Source organism: Hemicordylus capensis, chromosome 4, assembly GCF_027244095.1.
Source record: "Hemicordylus capensis ecotype Gifberg chromosome 4, rHemCap1.1.pri, whole genome shotgun sequence".
Classification (NCBI taxonomy): Eukaryota; Metazoa; Chordata; class Lepidosauria; order Squamata; family Cordylidae; genus Hemicordylus; species Hemicordylus capensis.
Genome location: NC_069660.1, coordinates 207,675,321 through 207,693,173, shown reverse-complemented (window position 1 = coordinate 207,693,173; position 17,853 = coordinate 207,675,321). Strand labels below are relative to the sequence as shown.

Here is a 17,853-nt window from a genome sequence, read left to right as displayed (position 1 = left end):
ATTCTTTTATTTGTTTGGTGGGTAGCAGGTGGGTGTTTGTGCTCATCGGTGCCCTGGTGGGCCTGGCCTGGTTGAGAGTCAAAAGGCCTTTTCAAGCCTTCTCCTTGGGTGGGGGGCTCTGGTGCTTTCCTGGATAGGATTGAGTATTGTTTTTGATTCAGGACAAGGGCTTGGCTTTTGTTCTATATCCTTGCTACCTTCATTCTGTGTGTGGTTGGCGCTTTTTTTTTTTTTTTTTCTCTCCAACCCTTTTGGAATCCCACTATTTGGAGGCAGTATGCCGGGGAAGGCCAAGGGCAAGAAAGGGGGGCGCCCTGTTAAGCAGCCCAAGAGGCCTGCTCCCCCGCAGTCCTCCTCGGAGGAGGAGGATGAGGAGATGACTCTGATACGGGGGTTAATTAATAGGATGGAAGCTTTAGAGAAAGCAAAAGCAGCCCCCTCCGACAAAGGTGCGGGTCCTTCAGGTGTGGGGGGGGTGCCTCCTCCTAAGGTCCCTCGGAGGACCAGGGGTTCTGTGAAAAGCCAGCTGCTAACTTCTCTCTCTAGTAGGCTGGCTGCGCTGGAAGAAGGGCTGAACCCTGCTGGACCGGGCCCTTCTGCTCCTGCGTTACTGCTTCCTGAACCTGAGTCTCCAGTTCCGGAGTCGCCTTCACCATTGCTACCTCCGCCTGCGGCACCAGTTGTTCAGCCTCCAGTGGATACGGCTACTCCTTTGGCCCAGGGTGAGCCTGCAGCACCTACACCGCCCGGCGTCACCGGCCAGTGGCTTTGTCCCTGGACGATGCCTGCCATGGGTGGATGGGGCCCAGCTTCTTACTGGCCCCCATATACACAACCTTGGGTGGCGGGTTCCCCGCCGGTTTTTCCTGGAGTTATTGCAGGCTTACAAGGCGCTGCGGAGCAGGTCTGGTTGGGCAACCGGCCCTCCAGCGGGTCGCTCCCACTCCCGGGGGTGGCCTCCTCTGCTGGATCTGCCACGGGGGTGCAGGCGGGTTATTATCCGATGGGGATTCTGCCGTCACCTCAGCATGCGCCCTATGGTAGCATGGGCCTCCCGTTAGGGGATCACTTACTCCCTTCTACAAAAGAAAAAATCCTTAAAGGTGAATATGTGGACATTTTTAGCTTGTTGTTCAGGGAACCTGAGGTTAAGCATAAAGAGGGGGAATCTTGTAAGGAGCACGAAGCCACCAAGAGAAAGCCGGTCGAAAAGACTTGGAATAATTGGCTTTCTGGCTTCACGATTTATATGGGGGTTATTGTCCAAGCCCAGCCCGCAAGGGGCCCTGCCCTGTTAAAATACATGGATATAATTCACAGGGCGGTCTCCGACTTTGCTGGATCTTCCTGGGTACGGTACGATGAGAGTTTTAGAATGAGGGCTGCCCTTGACCCCACATTGCCCTGGGATGCTCCGTTGCAGGAGTTGTGGCTGGTTACTATGTCTCCAGCCCGGCCCATAGAGGGAGATAGGTCTGACAGTGGGCATTTGCTTTCTAAACCATCGGGGGTTTTGCCCTCAGGGAGTCCTGGGCAACAGTGGGTTCAACCCCACCTTGTTTGCTGGGAGTTTAACTCCAATGGCAAGTGCTCCCGTTCCCCTTGTCGGTTTAAGCATGCCTGCGGGGTCTGTGGGGCGAGGCACCCCAGTTCCTCCTGCCCCAGGGCCAAGTTTGGGGGTTCCGGGGCTAAGTATAGGCAGGGGAGCAGTAAAAAGGGTGGCCCTCCTCCACCCGCTCCGAATAAAGGGTCCTAGCCCTATCAAGGTGAAGGTGCTTGAGCAGCTGTTGCTGGACTATCCTGACCAGTCAGCAGCTTCTTATTTGTTATGTGGCTTCCGGGATGGTTTCAGAATTCCCTCTTCGGCCCGGAGGGGATTAGGCAGTTCTCACAATCTGAGATCAGTGGTTGGTAAGGAGGAAGTCGTTGTTAGGAAAATTGGTAAGGAGGTGGCTGCGGGCAGGGTGATGGGGCCTTTTGCCAGTCTCCCCTTCCCCAGCCTTAGGGTCTCCCCATTAGGGGTGGTCCCTAAAAAGGTTCCTGGTGAATTTAGGTTGATTCACCACCTTTCTCATCCCAGGGGGTCCTCAGTAAATGATGGCATCCCTGATAGCTTATGCTCTGTACGTTATACCTCATTTGATGAGGCCGTGGAAGTGGTCAGGGGTAGGGGCCCCGGGGCCCTTTTGGCGAAGTGTGATATTGAATCCGCCTTTCGCCTGTTGCCGGTACATCCAAATGACTTCGAGCTGCTGGGCTTTGCATTTGCTGGCCAATTTTATTTTGATAGGGCTTTGCCTATGGGCTGCTCGATTTCCTGCGCAGCATTCGAAACATTCAGCTCCTTTTTGGAGTGGGCAGTTAGGCGCCAGGCGGGTCTTCCCTACACGGCTCATTTTTTAGATGATTTTCTTTTTACAGGCAGGGGGAATTCGAGGGAGTGCCACCATTTACTTCGCTCCTTCATGGAGCTAACAGACCGGCTAGGTGTCCCTTTGGCACGGGATAAGACGGAGGGGCCGGTCACGTGCCTCGCCTTTTTGGGGATTGAGTTGGACACTGTTGCCGGTTGCTCCAGGCTGCCTCAGGCCAAGCTGCGGGTTTTATTGGACATGGTTAGGTCCCTTGGTCGCGCCCGTAAGGTCTCCCTTAGGGATCTCCAGGTTGTTTTGGGTCACCTCACTTTTGCCTGCAAAGTGGTGGCTCCGGGCCGGGCCTTTTTGCGCCGGTTATGCGACCTGACTGTGGGCGTTAGGGCTCCCCATCACAGAGTACGAATTACGGAGGGTGCCCGGGCCGACCTGGCTCTTTGGGAAGCATTTCTCACTGATTTTAATGGGGTGTCTTTCTGGCGGGATGTTAGACTTCTGGAAACCGACCTGCAGGTCCACTCTGACGCTGCAGGTGGAATAGGTTTCGGGGTTTATTTCAGGGGACGTTGGTGTTCCGCCAGGTGGCCCGAGGACTGGTTCAGGCAGGGGGTTTCCCGGGACCTGACTTTCCTAGAGCTCTTTCCAATTGTGGTGGCCGTGCATATTTGGTCCGCTGAGTTTGCCAACTCCTCAGTTGTGTTTTGGTGTGACAATCTGGCAGTTGTTCAGATTGTCAATAGTCAGACTTCCCAGTCCCCGAGGGTCATGGTTTTGGTTAGGGCATTGGTATTGCAGTGTCTGCGGGCTAACATCCTTTTCCGGTCCCGCCATGTTCCGGGTATCCGGAATGACATAGCTGACGCTTTGTCTCGTTTTCAGTTAAACAGGTTCAGAGCGTTAGCGCCCGAGGCCGCCCTTCACCCGGAACCCATGCCAGCTTTTCTGTGGGAACTTGGCAGGCGGAGGCACAGCGGGCCATAGCGGCATCTCTGGCGCCTAGCACCAGAGTGAGCTACACAGCCAAGCTTGAGGCTTTCTCTCTTTTTCGAAAGACTGAAGGTTTGGCGGAGGTGTGGCCGGTCCCTGTAGAGCAACTTCAGCAGTTTTTGGTCTTCCTCCGCAGGGCGGGGCGTGCGGTATCCACTTTGGGGGGCTATCTTGCCGCGTTAGCTTTTGAAGCCCAGGTTCGTGGGGTTGGTGATTCCTCCTCCGACCCGCAGGTGCGGCGCATGTTGGAGGGTTGGGCTAGGGGGGAGCCGAGGACTAGGGACCCCAGACGCCCTTTTACTCTGGAGTTGGTGGCTTCAACGCTGGGCCACCTAGTGGGGTGCTGCTCTGGCCCATGGGAGGTGTCGCTGTTTAGGGCTGCACTGTTGGTTGCCTTTTTTGGGGCCTTCCGTCCAGGGGAGTTGCTTCCCCGCAGCGGGTCTTCCCCCAGGGACCGCTGCTTGCAATATTCTGATTTATCGTTCGGTGACGGGGAGGTGCGTTTGCTCCTTCGTCGCTCCAAGACGGATCAGAGGGGCAGAGGCCAGACGGTTCGCCTCGCGGCGGCCGGGAATATCAATGTATGCCCCGTGGTGGCCCTGAGGCAGTACGCTGGGCTGGGCCCCTTTTCGGGGGGATGTCTTTTTACCCACAGCAATCAGACTCCTCTGACGCAGTATCAATTCTTGGCGGTGGTGAGGAAGGCTCTGTTGGCCGCGGGGGTTGCGCTCCAGGGGCTTACTCTACATTCATTTCGTATTGGTGCCGCCACCACCGCTACACGTATGGGGCTTCAGGAGGTCGAAGTTCAGAGGATTGGACGTTGGAGGTCCGTGGCGGTCAGGCGTTATGTGCGCTGACAGCGGACAGGTGTGGGCTCTACTGACCTGTTGCTTTCTTTTGGCAGGTGCTGGCGGGGCGGCGGTCCCGGTCCGAGTCCTGATGTGTGGCCATTCGTTGGTCTTCTGGGCTTTCAAGCGGGCCAGCACCACCCGCTGGGGATCCCAGTTGGGTTTAGGAAGCAAGGCTTCAGTTTATTGGTTGGGCATGAGGGGCATGCTCTGGAATCAGTTGCTTCCAGCATTGAGGGAGCATTTAGATAGGTTTCCCATTCCCGACATCCTGGTTCTTCATTTAGGGGAGAATGATTTGGGCCGGCGGCCTGGCCTCGCCATCCTTCAGCAAGCCTCCTCGGATTTGTCTATTTTGCGCAGCTGGATGCCTGGCGTGCGCATAATATGGGTTAATTGGCTCCAGCGCAGGGTGTGGCGGGGTGCTCATTCTTGCCTTAGCTTGGAAAAGGCACGCAGGAAGATTTCAGCCGCAATAGGTAAAGTGGTTTTGGCGGCCGGGGGGTCTGTGGTGCGGCAGCCAGATATAGCTGCTCGCTTTCCCGAGTTATTCCGCCCTGACGGGGTCCACCTGTCTGAGAAAGGTTGTGATTTGTATCTGCATAATATCCGGGAAGTGCTTGCTGAAGGTTTGGAGGGGGTGGGGCAGGAAGGTCAAGCGAGGGCTAACCTTCCTGGGTGGCGGTAACAGTGCGGGCTGTGGGTAAGGAGGTCTAGATTTCGGTGAGCACCCTTGGACATTTTAAGGTGGATTGGTCAATTGCTTCCTTGTGGCCTGTGCGGCACGGGAAGAATTACATTGCCAAGAAACCTGCTTCAGGACTTCACCTACCTTTGGGCTGTGCGGTCCGGGGAGGTAAAGATCTGAAGCTGTCCAGATCCCCTCTTCTAAAAGGGGTGGTTGGCTTTGAAGGAATTGGGCGGGAGCTACCTGCCTCTTTCCTGAGCCAGGGTGTGTCGCCCTTGCAGGCGATGGGTAGGACGTTTTGAATCCTAGCCCACGCCTAGGTGCCCGCACTGTTTTTATGTTGGTGATTAATCACCTTGTTTCCAGTCCGCCACAAATGTTGTTATATTAATAAAGCGTGGCCCGTTTCTCCCATTAAAAAATGTCTCTGTGTCTTCTTGGGCTGGGGTCTGGGTACAATCCCCCTCCCCTTGCCTCGTGCAAGTGGGAGGGTGTTTGTCCCAGCCCGGGATTCACAAGCCCAAGAAGAAGCCTGATTGGTTGGCTGGCTCGTGGTGGGCGGGGCTTGCTGAGAGGCCGAGCGTTTCCCCGCTCTGGCCTCTCAGTCGGCTGTTTGTTTCCCCCTCCCTCCCTCCCTGTTGCAGAGCGGGTCTAGTGACTGGTCGCCTATGGGCCGAGTAGGAATTTTTTGCTCTCAACTTATTGGCTGTTGTTGGGGGTTTTTTCGCCTACTCTGTTCTGCAGTCAGTTGGTAGTTAGGTTCTAGGTTGGCCACGTTGGCGGTAACAGTGCGGGCTGTGGGTAAGGAGGTCTAGATTTCGGTGAGCACCCTTGGACATTTTAAGGTGGATTGGTCAATTGCTTCCTTGTGGCCTGTGCGGCACGGGAAGAATTACATTGCCAAGAAACCTGCTTCAGGACTTCACCTACCTTTGGGCTGTGCGGTCCGGGGAGGTAAAGATCTGAAGCTGTCCAGATCCCCTCTTCTAAAAGGGGTGGTTGGCTTTGAAGGAATTGGGCGGGAGCTACCTGCCTCTTTCCTGAGCCAGGGTGTGTCGCCCTTGCAGGCGATGGGTAGGACGTTTTGAATCCTAGCCCACGCCTAGGTGCCCGCACTGTTTTTATGTTGGTGATTAATCACCTTGTTTCCAGTCCGCCACAAATGTTGTTATATTAATAAAGCGTGGCCCGTTTCTCCCATTAAAAAATGTCTCTGTGTCTTCTTGGGCTGGGGTCTGGGTACAAGAGGCATTTTCCAAGGGGACTCACTATCCCCTCTGTTGTTTGTAATCGCCATGACCCCACTTTCACAAATACTAAACAAAACAGGCCTCGGATACCAAACATCTAAAACATCAAGTTAAATCAACCATCTGCTGTACATGGATGATCTGAAGTTGTATGGAAAGTCCCAGTCAGAAATCTAATCACTGCTAAACACTGTCCGTCTATTCAGTAGCGATATAGCAATGGAGTTTGGACTAGACAAGTGTGCTGCATTAATAATGAACAGAGGGAAAATAAGAAAAACAGAAGGAATAGAACTGCCCAATGGAAGCAAGATCAAGAACCTGGAAGAGAAAGAACCTTACAAATACTGTACTTGGGCATCCTCCAGGCTGATAACATTGCACACACTGAAGTTAAAAGAAAAATTGGAAGTGAATACATCAGGAGAGTTAGAAAAATCCTAAAGTCCAAACTCAATGGTGGGAACACCATACAAGCCATAAACACCTGGGCTATACCTGTTATCAGATACACTGCAGGAATAATAGACTGGACAAAGGCAGAGCCAGAGACGCTGGATCGTAAGACCAGGAAAATAATGACCATCCATCATGCTCTGCACCCCTGCAGTGATGTAGATAGGCTATACGTCCCTCGCAGCTCAGGTGGAAGAGGAATGCTGCATGTCCATCAAACAGTAGAGGAGGAGAAAAGAGGCCTTGAAGAATATATCAAGGACAGTGAAGAAGATGCACTTCAAATGGTCAATAACGCGAAACTATTCAACACCAATGAAAGAAAGCAGGCCTACAAGAAAGAACAAGTCAAGAACCGAGCAGAAAAATGGAAAAATAAGCACCTGCATGGTCAATATTTGCACAATATAAGTGGAAAATCAGACATCACCAAGACCTGGCAATGGCTTAAGAATAGCACTTAGCAATAGCAATAGCACTTACATTTATATACCGATTTATAGCCGAAGCTCTCTAAGCGGTTTACAATGATTTAGCATATTGCCCCCAACATTCTGGGTACTCATTTTACCGACCTCGGAAGGATGGAAGGCTGAGTCAACCTTGAGCCCCTGGTCAGGATTGAACTTGTAACCTTCTGGTTACAGGGCGGCAGTTTTACCACTGCGCCACCAGGGGCTCTTGAAGAAAGAAACAGAGGGTTTAATACTGGCTGCACAAGAACAGGCACTAAGAACAAATGCAATAAGAGCAAAAGTCAAAAAATCCACAACAAACAGCAAGTGCCGCCTTTGTAAAGAAGCAGATGAAACAGTGGACCACCTATTCAGCTGTTGTAAAAAGATCACACAGACTGACTACAAACAAAGGCCTGACAAGGTAGCAGGGATGATACACTGGAACATCTGCAAAAAATACAAGCTACCTGTAGCCAAAAATTGGTGGGACCATAAAATTGAAAAAGTTGAAGAAAATGAAGATGTAAAAATATTATGGGACTTCCGACTACAAACAGACAAACATCTGCCACACAATACACCAGATATAACTGTAGTCGAGAAGAAAGAAAAACAAGTGAAAAGAATCGACATAGCAATACCAGGGGATAGCAGAATAGAAGAAAAAGAAATAGAAAAGATCACAAAATACAAAGATCTACAAATTGAAATGGAAAGGCTGTGGCAGAAAAAGACCCAAATAATCCCAGTGGTAATTGGCGCCCTGGGTGCAGCTCTAAAAGACCTTGAAGACCAGGTCACAGAAATCACCATAAGCCAATTACAAAAAGCAGCTTTACTGGGAACAGCCTATATTCTGCGACGATATCTATAACAACTGACAATAAAATTCAGCCATCCCAGGTCCTTGGGAAGGACTTGATGTCTGGATAAAACAAACCAGTCAATAACACCTGTCTGACTGTGTAAACAAGAAATAATAATAATAAAAGCCTTTGCTCATAAAGCATGGAGGGTATCTTTCAGCATTTTTCTTCCCCTCACATGGGCTTGCTCTTAGACAAAGGCTGGTAATCCGCTACATACCCCATGCACACAGTCTCCAGCTCTCTATTTACACACACCTTCCATTCCTCCATATATATTTTTTAGATTGTGAACTTCTTTGGTTCAGGGAAACATTTTCTCATACCTTTTTAAATGTAAACCACAGTGTGAACATTTTTAATTGGAAAGTTATAATTAAAAATTTCTTAATGCACCCACACATACACTCTTGTGTCTTTCCATCTCTTCATGAATCCATAAAGCAGAAATTATGATGGTTGGGGTTAAGGTTGGACTCTCCTTAAGGATGGACTCACAGCCTTAACCGTCCTCCTCAGGAATGAAGGCTTTATTAGGATAATCTGCCAAAAAACACTGTTGGATCCCATAGGATTCCAAGAGGCCTTAGAAGGCTTTAAGGTTGGTTCTGCCAGTGACTCTGTTGGTGCCCTGGTTCAGACTTGAATTAATGAAGTCACTAGAGTTCCTAAGCACCCTCTCTGAGCAGCATCTAAATTAGTGCCTTGATATACAGAAGAACTTCAGGGGCTGAAGAGGCAAGGTAGATGGCTTGAGCACAAGTAGAGAAAGCTTCAGCTCGAATTCGACAGATTACAACACAGAGCACATTTGAAGATCTATGCTCTGGCAATGAGTGCTGCAAAGAAACAGTCCTTTTTTTGCCCACATTGCTTCTGCAAGCTCACATCCAGCAGAGCTGTCTAGGGTTGTGAGAGGGCTAGTACGTGCCCCATCTCCCCTGAATGAGTATTTGGATTTATAAGTTAGCCACTGGGACATTTTAAATGAGTTTTTTGCAGGTAAAATCTCACATATTTGAACTGAACTAGACACTACAGTTACTGCAGAGTCTATTTTGGAGCAGCTCCTCTTGTGTAGTTAAATTGGATTAGTTTCAGTTAGTGACTCCCAAGGATGTGGACAAGATACTTGGGACGCTGCTCCTTACCACCTTTTCTCTTGACCCTTGCCCAACATGGCTTATACAATCTAGCAGCGAGGTTATTGGAGAGGGCCTTGTTAAGATCGTTAATACTTCTCTGAGGGAGGGCAAGATGCCTCATGGTCTCAAGGAGGCAATTATTTGACCACTCTTGAAGAGGCCTGCATTGGATCCCTCAGAATTGGGCAATTATAGGTCTGTCTCCAATCTCCTATGGCTGGGCAAGTTGATTGAGAGAGTAGTGGTGTCTCAGCTCCAGGCTACCTTGGAGGAAGCGGATTATCTGGATCCATTTCAAACTGGCTTTCGGACAGGCTATGGGGTTGAGACAGCCTTGGTTGACCTGTTGGATGATCTCCGATTAGGAATTGACAGGGTGTGACTCTGTTGATACTTTTGGATCTCTTGGTGGCTTTCAATACCATAGACCATGATCTGCTTCCGGGTCGCCTGAAGGGGTTGGGAGTGGGAGGCACAGCTTTGTAGTGATTCCACTCCTACCTCTCAGGTAGGTTCCAGATGGTGTCACTTGGAGACTGTTGCTCTTCAAAACAAGAGCCCCGGTAAAGAATCCCACAAGGTTCCATACTCTCTCCAATGCTTTTTAACATCTACATGAAATTGCTGGGAGATCATTAGAAGATTTGGTGCAGGGTGTTATCAGTATGCTGATAACACCCAAATCAATTTCTCCATGTCAACTTGTTGGAAGTGAAGGACTTTGCGCTGTCTCTTGTCTCAAAGACAGTGGAGGACAGACTAGTGAGTCAGAGGGCTAGAGAGTCAAGACACTGGTCATCCCTTCTCTACTGCTCTGACACTATCCCTTTGGAATGTAGATTGCTACTCTTAAGGACTAACTTACTTACTTACTTCCTGCTTTGCACTTCCTCTTCTCTTCTCTTCCTGTTCCTTCTACCTTGCAACATGGCAAGCTCCTCTCCCTGCACTATGTGTGCAGAGATGCAGAATCCATCTCCATCCAGCTAGCTAACTAGATTAGCGATCCTAACTCCTCACTTTCCTGTCTAGAATGGAGTTCTCTAATAAATACCATATATATTGATTTGAAACTATGAACTGGCTCCAAGTTACTTTACTCTTAGCATACATGCATGCCTAACTAAATTCCACTATGTTGTGCCTCTGTGCACTCTGCTATAATGAACAAGGGTTTCTCCTACCAGAGAGAATTCCCAACAAACTTAATCAGGAAATAGCCTAACTTCCCTAAATGCCTGCCTAGAGGCAGTAATGGTCTGGATGAGGGAGAACAAACTGAGGCTGAATCCAAGCAAGATGGAGGTACTCGTTGTGGGAGTTTGAGACTTAGGAAGTGGTTTAGATCTGCCTGTTCTGGATGGGGTTGTACTCCCCTGGAAAGAGCACATACGTAGTCTAGGAGTACTTCTGTACCCAAACCTCTCCCTGATTTCTCAGGTTGAGGCAGTATTCAGGAATGCTTTCTATCAACTTTGGCTGATTTGCCAGCTACGTCAATTTTTGGAGATAAACGACCTTAAAACAGTGGTGCATATTCTGGTTACATCCAGGCTTGACTAATGCAATGTGCTCTGTGTTGGGCTGCCTTTGTACGTGGTTTGCAAACTGCAGTTGATATAGAATGCTGCAGCCAGGTTGGTCTCTGGGGTTGCTCGAAGAGATCATACTACACCATTTAAAAAAGAACTACATTGGATGCCAATAAGTTTCCGGGCAAACTACAAAGTGACAGTTATTATCTATAAAGCCCTTAAATGGCTTGCGTTCGAAGTATTTAAGAGAGCACCTTATTCTTCATCAACCCCACCACCTGTTAAGATCATCTGGGGAGGTCCGGTTGTGGTTGCCACTGGCTCGGTTGGTGGCAACTCAAGACTGGGCCTTTTCTAGAGTTGCTCTGGAACTCTGGAACACATTTCCTAACAAAATTAGAGTTTCCCCTTCTCAGAATGTTTTTAAGAAGGACCTAAAAACGTAACTATTTAGTCAGACTTTTTAGTTTATAGTTTTAAAGCTTTGGTTTTAGAGTTTTTATTGTATTTTAAATTATTGTAATTATATTAATGTTTTAATGGTTTTGTATTGTGAATCCCTACCCAGGGAATTTTTTGTATGGGGCAGTACATAGATATACTTACTTACTTAAATAATTGAAATCCATCTGTCCATATACATATACACACAAGCATATCCCTTATATACCTCCACGAATCCATACACATACACCTTCCTTCCATCCATCCACATCCATTAACACCCTCACTCACTCTGTTCTGTTTCATCCATTCCCAAACCCCAACTTTTACATGTTGCTGGGTAGGCTGGACCTCTGTCTGCATTGCCCAAGTAACCTAAACTGTGGTGGGCAGCCAGCCCCAAATGTGGTGGTGATGTCAAGTAAGCACATGGTTCATGTCTGTCATTGCTCCCTGGGTGGCAGACTCAAGAGGAGATAAATAAGCAGGTGCACTACTACTGTCACCACCAGTCCTCCTGCTGTGGTGGTCATGCAGTGGGGTGAGAGGTGAGTACACTGTCACTCTTCCTCTCCTGGGGGCAGTGATCCTTCCTGACTGGAAGGGTGGAAGGATGGACAGCCAGGCAATCGTGAAATGGCAGCATATGCTGGGGAGGACAAGTGAGTGCATCACCATTGCTCTTGCTACCGATAGCTGTCGTGATGACAATATGTCCTGTGGGCATGCAAATAGATGGGCAATTGTGCTGCAGCAGCATGTGGCCCTATAGTCAGGTGGAAAACTAGTATGCCAATCAGGTGGCAGTGCCAATACCAACATGTAAGGTGGGCTGCAAATCAGGCCATGGCTGCCACATGACTTTCATTGTCCTCTCCTTCCCAACCAATTGGAAGGAGAAGAGGAGGTAGAGCAAAGTGTGCTAGCAAAGGGAAGGGAGGGGGGAGGAGATGACAAAGCAATGTTTGCCATTCTGCCTTCTTTCCCCTTTCTACATTATGTCTGGCCTGGAAACTCGGCAGCAAGCTAGCTGAAAGAAGCATTTCCACCCTGCTATAAGCCAATGATGTGGCAATCCTCTCAAGGACCCCTATAGGCCTCAGAAGGGCATTGGCGACTCTAGCACAGTTCTGCAAGAGTGAACAACTTGAAATTAATTACCAAAAAGCTAAGGTCATGGCCTTTGCCAGAAGACCCAGGATCTGCCACTGGAATACTGATGGCCACAGAACTGAGCAAGTTGCTTCCTTCACATACCTGGGGATGGTTCTTCATGCCTCTGGCCCAAGAAAGGAACATTGGTCCTACTGTGAAGGGTTCTTTTTCCCTGAAGTAGGAGATCCTCAGTGAGGGTAGTGGACTGCGCATGCCCGGAGACAGAACTGGACCATGTGACTTGATTGTAGGCGGAGCCGCCTCCTAGCCCCAGTTCCAGGGCTGACGAGCGAGGTAAGGTCCATGGAGAGAGCTCTGCGTGATGGAGTGAAGTGATCTAGAACATTAAACAAGGTGGAGAGAGACAAACAGAGACTAGAGAAGGAAAAGTTAGTGGAATACAGGGATGTCAGAGAAGGAGTGGCATACTGAACCCTGAGAGTCGGCAACGTAGAACCGCCGTGTGCCCAATCCCACGAGAAACACCCTTTAATATCAGTATTTAGAATTGCCTCTCATCTGGGTGGGCCTGAGGATCTCCTACTTCAGGGAAAAAGAACCCTTCACGGTAGGACCAATGTTCCTTTTTCCCCTGAGTAGGAGATCCTCAGTGAGGGACATACCTAAGCGTACAGAGTCCCCCAATATCCCTGGGAGGGAAGATGAGAGGTAACTACTTGTTGTAGGACTGTACGACCAAAGACTGCCTGAACATCGGATAGGCCTGAGATTTTATAGTGACGAATGAATGGTGTTAAAGAGGACCAGGTAGCGGCCCTACAGATTTCGTTTAGTGGGACATGAGCTGAAAAGGCGGCCGATGTGGCCGCACTTCTGGTGGAATGTGCCGTGACTCCTCCTGGAGGAGGGAGTTGAAGGGCTTCATACGCAGAAAGAATACAAGTCCTAATCCAGCCCGCCAGAGTTGTTTTAGAAACCCTGGTGCCCAGAGAAGGGGGGTGGAATGAGACAAAAAGAGAGTCAGTTTTGCGTATATCCTTGGTTCTGCGCAAATAGACACGCAGGGCCCTACGCACATCTAAGTTGTGCCACAACCTTTCCTTGGGATGGGTAGGGTTAGGGCAAAATGAAGGAAGAACAATGGACTGAGTCCTGTGAAAAGTGGTATTGACCTTAGGTAAGAAGGTAGGGTCTAAGTGGAGGATAACTGTGTCAGATTGAAAAATACAAAATTCGTCCCTCGCAGAGAGAGCACCCAGTTCAGAAACCCTGCGAGCAGACGTGATAGCTACCAGGAATAGCACTTTATAGGAAAGGAGTCTGAGTGGAATAGATGAGATGGGCTCGAATGGAGCCCTTGTCAGGGCATTAAGAACGCGGTTCAGGTTCCAAGATGGGAAATGCTTGATGGGGGCCGGTGCGAGATTAGTCGCGCCGCGTAGGAACCTGGAAACGTGTGGATGTAGAGACGGTTGTCCGTTCATCGTGGAGGAAATGTCAAGGACTGAGGCCAGTGCGGAGGCTTGGCGCTTGAGAGTGTTAGGGCGGAGATGAAGTTTGAGACCTCTTTGTAGAAAGGCGAGGACTTCCAGCACCCCCGCTGTAAGCGGGTCCTTGTGATGCTCTCTGGCCCATTGGGTGAAGGCTTTTCATGTAGCTTGGTACACTCGTTGAGTGGACGGCCGCCTAGAGGCTAGTATGGTGTCCTGGACCGATTTGGGGTAACCTTTTGCTTGGAGTTTTTCGCACTCAACCTCCATGCGGACAGTTGAAGTCACCGCGGGTCGAGATGATGAAGAGGGCCTTGACGGAGCAGGTCCTGGCGGATCAGAAGGCGCCAAGGAGGAAGCGCGGCCAGGTCGAGAAGGTCAGAAAACCACGGCCTGTGGGGCCAGAAAGGAACTATGAGGATCATCTCTGCCTTTTCCAGTAGCATTTTCTGGAGGACCCTTCTGATGATCGGAATGGGAGGAAAGGCGTATAGGAGACCTGTCGGCCATGGCGCATGGAGAGCGTCCGTTGCTTCCGCCAGAGGACAGTGATACCTGGACATGAAGCAGGGAAGCTGCCGGTTGGCTGGTGACGCGAAAAGATCCACCAGTGGTTGTCCTAGGACTCTTGATATCTGATTGAAGACTTCTGGGTGCAGGGCCCATTCCCCCGGGTCTAAGGACTTCCGACTGAGCCAGTCTGCTAGGTCGTTGTCTTCCCCTCGGACATGTTCGGCGATGATGGACGGAATGTTGGATTCTGCCCATTGAAAAAGTAGGTTGGACTCTGACATGAGGATTTTGGATTTGGTGCCCCCCTGGCGGTTGATGTGAGCCTTGACGGTCACATTGTCCGTCCAGAGAAGCACATGGCGGCCTTGCAGTATGGGCTGAAAGTGAAGGAGTGCCAACCGCGCTGCACGAAGCTCCAGCCAGTTTATGGGTTGTTTGGCTTCCTCTGTAGACCAGGTGCCCTGTGTCATTTGACCCTGGCAGTGGGCTCCCCATCCCGAGAGACTGGCATCTGTTGTCAGGATAAGGCGACGAGGTTCCATCAGCGTCCAGCCTTGGAGGAGAGCTCGTGAGAGCCACCAATGCAGAGAGTGTCTGACCCTTCGGGAGATCGGGACGTGAACATGGGAGGCCGCCATGATAGCGTCCTGGTAAGGCAGTAGGGCCCACTGGAGTGGTCTGGAATGCCACCTTGCCCATGGGGTACATTCGAGGCACGCTATCATCGATCCCAATGCTTGTGCCAGAACCATGATATCCTCCATGTGCTTGTGTAGAAGGGGTTGGAGCTGTGACACAATCTTCTTTCTCCTTTCGTCCGGGAGAAAATTTTTTCCTTGTGATGTATCGAAAAGTGCCCCTAGGTTGACCAGACGCTGAGACGGGATCAGATGGCTCTTCTCTTGGTTTATTACAAAACCGTGGTCCTGCAAGGTCGTCAGGGTGTTTTGGATGTCCTTGAGGGCTTGATGTCTGGAGTGTGCCCTGATGAGAAGGTCGTCCAAAAAAGGGTGTACGTGCACCCCCTGTAGCCGCAGGTGAGTGATAGGGGCGGCCATGAGCTTTGTGAAGACCCTCGGGGCTGATGAGAGGCCGAAGGGTAGAGCCCTGTATTGGTAATGTAGGCCGTTGTAAGAGAATCGAAGGTGTCTTCTGTCGCGATTTCTGATGGGTACGTGTAGATATGCTTCTGAAAGGTCGACTGATGCCAGATAGTCCCCTGGGCGGATGGATTCTTTTATCATGTGGAGGGATTCCATGTGGAATTTCTTTTTTGCGACGAAGCGATTGAAGGATTTGAGATCGAGCACGGCTCTCCAGGATCCGTCCTTTTTGGGGACTAGGAAGAGGATGGAGTATGTGCCGAGAAATCTTTGAGCGGATGGTATGTGCTCTATTGCTCGTATCTGGAGTAGATGTGTCACTGCTTGAAGCATCAGCCGATGCTTGGTGGGATTGCTCGACCTCGGTGTAGGAATGAAGCGGGGTTGAGGGGTGGAAGAAAGCTCTATAGCGTATCCATGTGTGACGGTGTCTATAACCCAGGCATCTGACGTTGTGGAGAGCCATGTAGTGGCGAATTCTGCGAGCCTGCCCCCCACCGGGACGGCGTCATTGTTTTCGTTGTGAGTAGGAAGCATTTGGCTGTTTGGGGTTAAAACCTCTTGAGTTGCCCCGATATCTCTGCCACCATTGGGTTCTGCCGGATCCTCTGAAGGGAGGGGACCTGAAGTCTCTTGGCTGGTCGATCTGCGACGGAGCCTGCCTGTAAGGTCGAAAGGAGGAACATGAGCCGTGAAAAAATTGCCTGGATCCCCTGTGTAGTGAAGGCATGGCCTTCTTTTTGTCTTGGGTTTTGACCAACACCGGGTCCAAGGCTGGACCAAATAGGTCTGCGCCGGTAAAGGGTGCCACTGTTTGAGCCAGTTTGGATTTAGAAGCTGCTTTCCATGGCTTGAGCCACAAGGTACGGCGGGCTGCAACTCCAGCTGCTATGGCTCTAGAGGAATGCTGTAAGCAGTCTAGACTGGAGTCGGCTGCCAGGGCGGAAGCTTTAGCAATCTTATTAATGCCCTGACATAACTTGGGGAGCTCAGGAGGGACTAGTTTGACTAACTCCTTCGCCCATAGGACAGATGCCCGAGAGAATATGGAATTGGTCGTGGCCATCTTGATGGCGGAGGCAGAGGCATCATGCACCTTTCTGAGAAGGATGTCACAGCGCCTATCCTCTTGAGATTTTAACTGTTCTTGGCCTTCTGCATGAACCATGGCGCCCAAAACCATCTGTGCCACGGGTGGATCCACTTTAGGAGTATTTAACATTTTAGTTACTTCTGCGGGTTAAAAGTAATGCTTCTTAGGAAGATTACCTACTTGTCTAGTGGAGGCGGGACGCTGCCACTCTGCACACATTACCTTGTGGAAAAGAGGGGGGAAAGGTACTGCCGGTGTGGAGGGTTCCATAGAAGGGAATACCTGAAGATCCAGAGTGGTCGCTGATTCAGCAGGAACTGAAGATGAAACGTCATTTATTGTGCGTCTAGCCTTAGAAAGCAGGACCTCAAAATCTGCTGAGGAGAAAAGCCTAATAGAATTAGAGATAGGAGGTGGCACTTCCTCTTCTGATAGTTCACCTTCCTCCTTTTCTGACTCTATGGGGCCAGAGGGGCCCAGAGGTATGGAATGTCCAGAGCCACTCCCTGAAGGAGAGGAGTCAGTGTCAGGGACTGTGGGTACCTGGGGGAGTGGGATGGGAGCCTGGGGAGGGCAGGGCAGTGGAGGTGGGAGAGGAGGGTTTAGAGGGGCTGGTTGCACAGGCAATTTCTTGCCCCTACTTCATTTGCTTCCCTGGGGAACAGGGGAAGATGAAGATGAAGAACTCCTGCGCCTCCGCTTTGGTCTGTGCGCCAGGATCCTGGGAACAAATAAACCCCTTTCAGAGAGTGGAATGGCTCTGCGTCTTGGGCTGGAGTCGGGTGATGAAGATGATAGTCTATCCGCCCCCTGCCACCTAAGAGAACGCCTGCCCCTAGAGATGGGGACCGCTAAGGGGTTTGATTGGTCATTCCCAGTAGGGAGTGGTTGTGCATGAACCCCAACACTTGAAATCGGAGCTGCAGGTGGCTCAAGAGAGAATTCTCTCCTAAAAAAGTCCCTCAGCCATTGAGTAGCCCCAGGAGAAAAAGGGTCTTTACTCACGGGTGCAGGCAAGGGAGGATCCGGACCGGCGGGAGGTCGATCAGACAGCGGGGAGGGACTGCACGGACAAGCCGGTTCCCCCACAACCACTGAGCCCTTGCAGGGCGGAGGAATGGTTGCCGAGATCGTGCCCACCGGGCTCTGGTCAGCCACCTCTAAAGCGGGCCGTTTGCTTGAGCTTTCTGGAGCTTTCGCGCCATTTTTAGATAGTTTCGCTTTCGACCGCCGACAAACAGCCTTGATGAGGAGCCGTTCGGTAAGGTGCTTTCCAGCCTCCGCTTTAAACAAACTCTCCTTTGCCCTCTTTTTACGTTTTTTCGGTGGCTCCGCAATGTGCTTGGTCTTTTTATGAGCCTTGGATGGGGGCCGATCGGAAGCCCGCTCCCCGACCTCTCCAGGCGCCGAAGCGCGGGCGGGGGGTTCTACTGCCGCGGCAAGTTTAGAGGCCGTCGGCTTAGGCGGGAGGGAGGAGGTAAGGCTA

General features: G+C 50.6%; 1 protein-coding gene across 1 annotated transcript; it reads left to right on the top strand.

The window, feature by feature from the left end:
- Positions 1 to 254: 254 nt before the first annotated feature.
- LOC128325077 (uncharacterized) lies at positions 255 to 6,100 on the top strand. Its single transcript, XM_053250494.1, has 2 exons — positions 255 to 722; positions 4,267 to 6,100. The coding sequence occupies exons 1-2, from the start codon at positions 278 to 280 to the stop codon at positions 4,896 to 4,898; spliced, it is 1,077 nt and encodes a 358-aa protein (XP_053106469.1). The 5' UTR covers positions 255 to 277; the 3' UTR covers positions 4,899 to 6,100.
- The last annotated feature ends 11,753 nt before the right edge of the window (positions 6,101 to 17,853 follow it).

Excerpts from the sequence above, each read along its gene's own strand:
- LOC128325077 (XM_053250494.1), top strand. The coding sequence starts at position 278 with ATGCCGGGGAAGGCCAAGGGCAAGAAAGGGGGGCGCCCTGTTAAGCAG. Across the intron at positions 723-4,266 it reads GGCTACTCCTTTGGCCCAGG|GTGCTGGCGGGGCGGCGGTC; the intron begins GTGAGCCTGCAG and ends TTCTTTTGGCAG.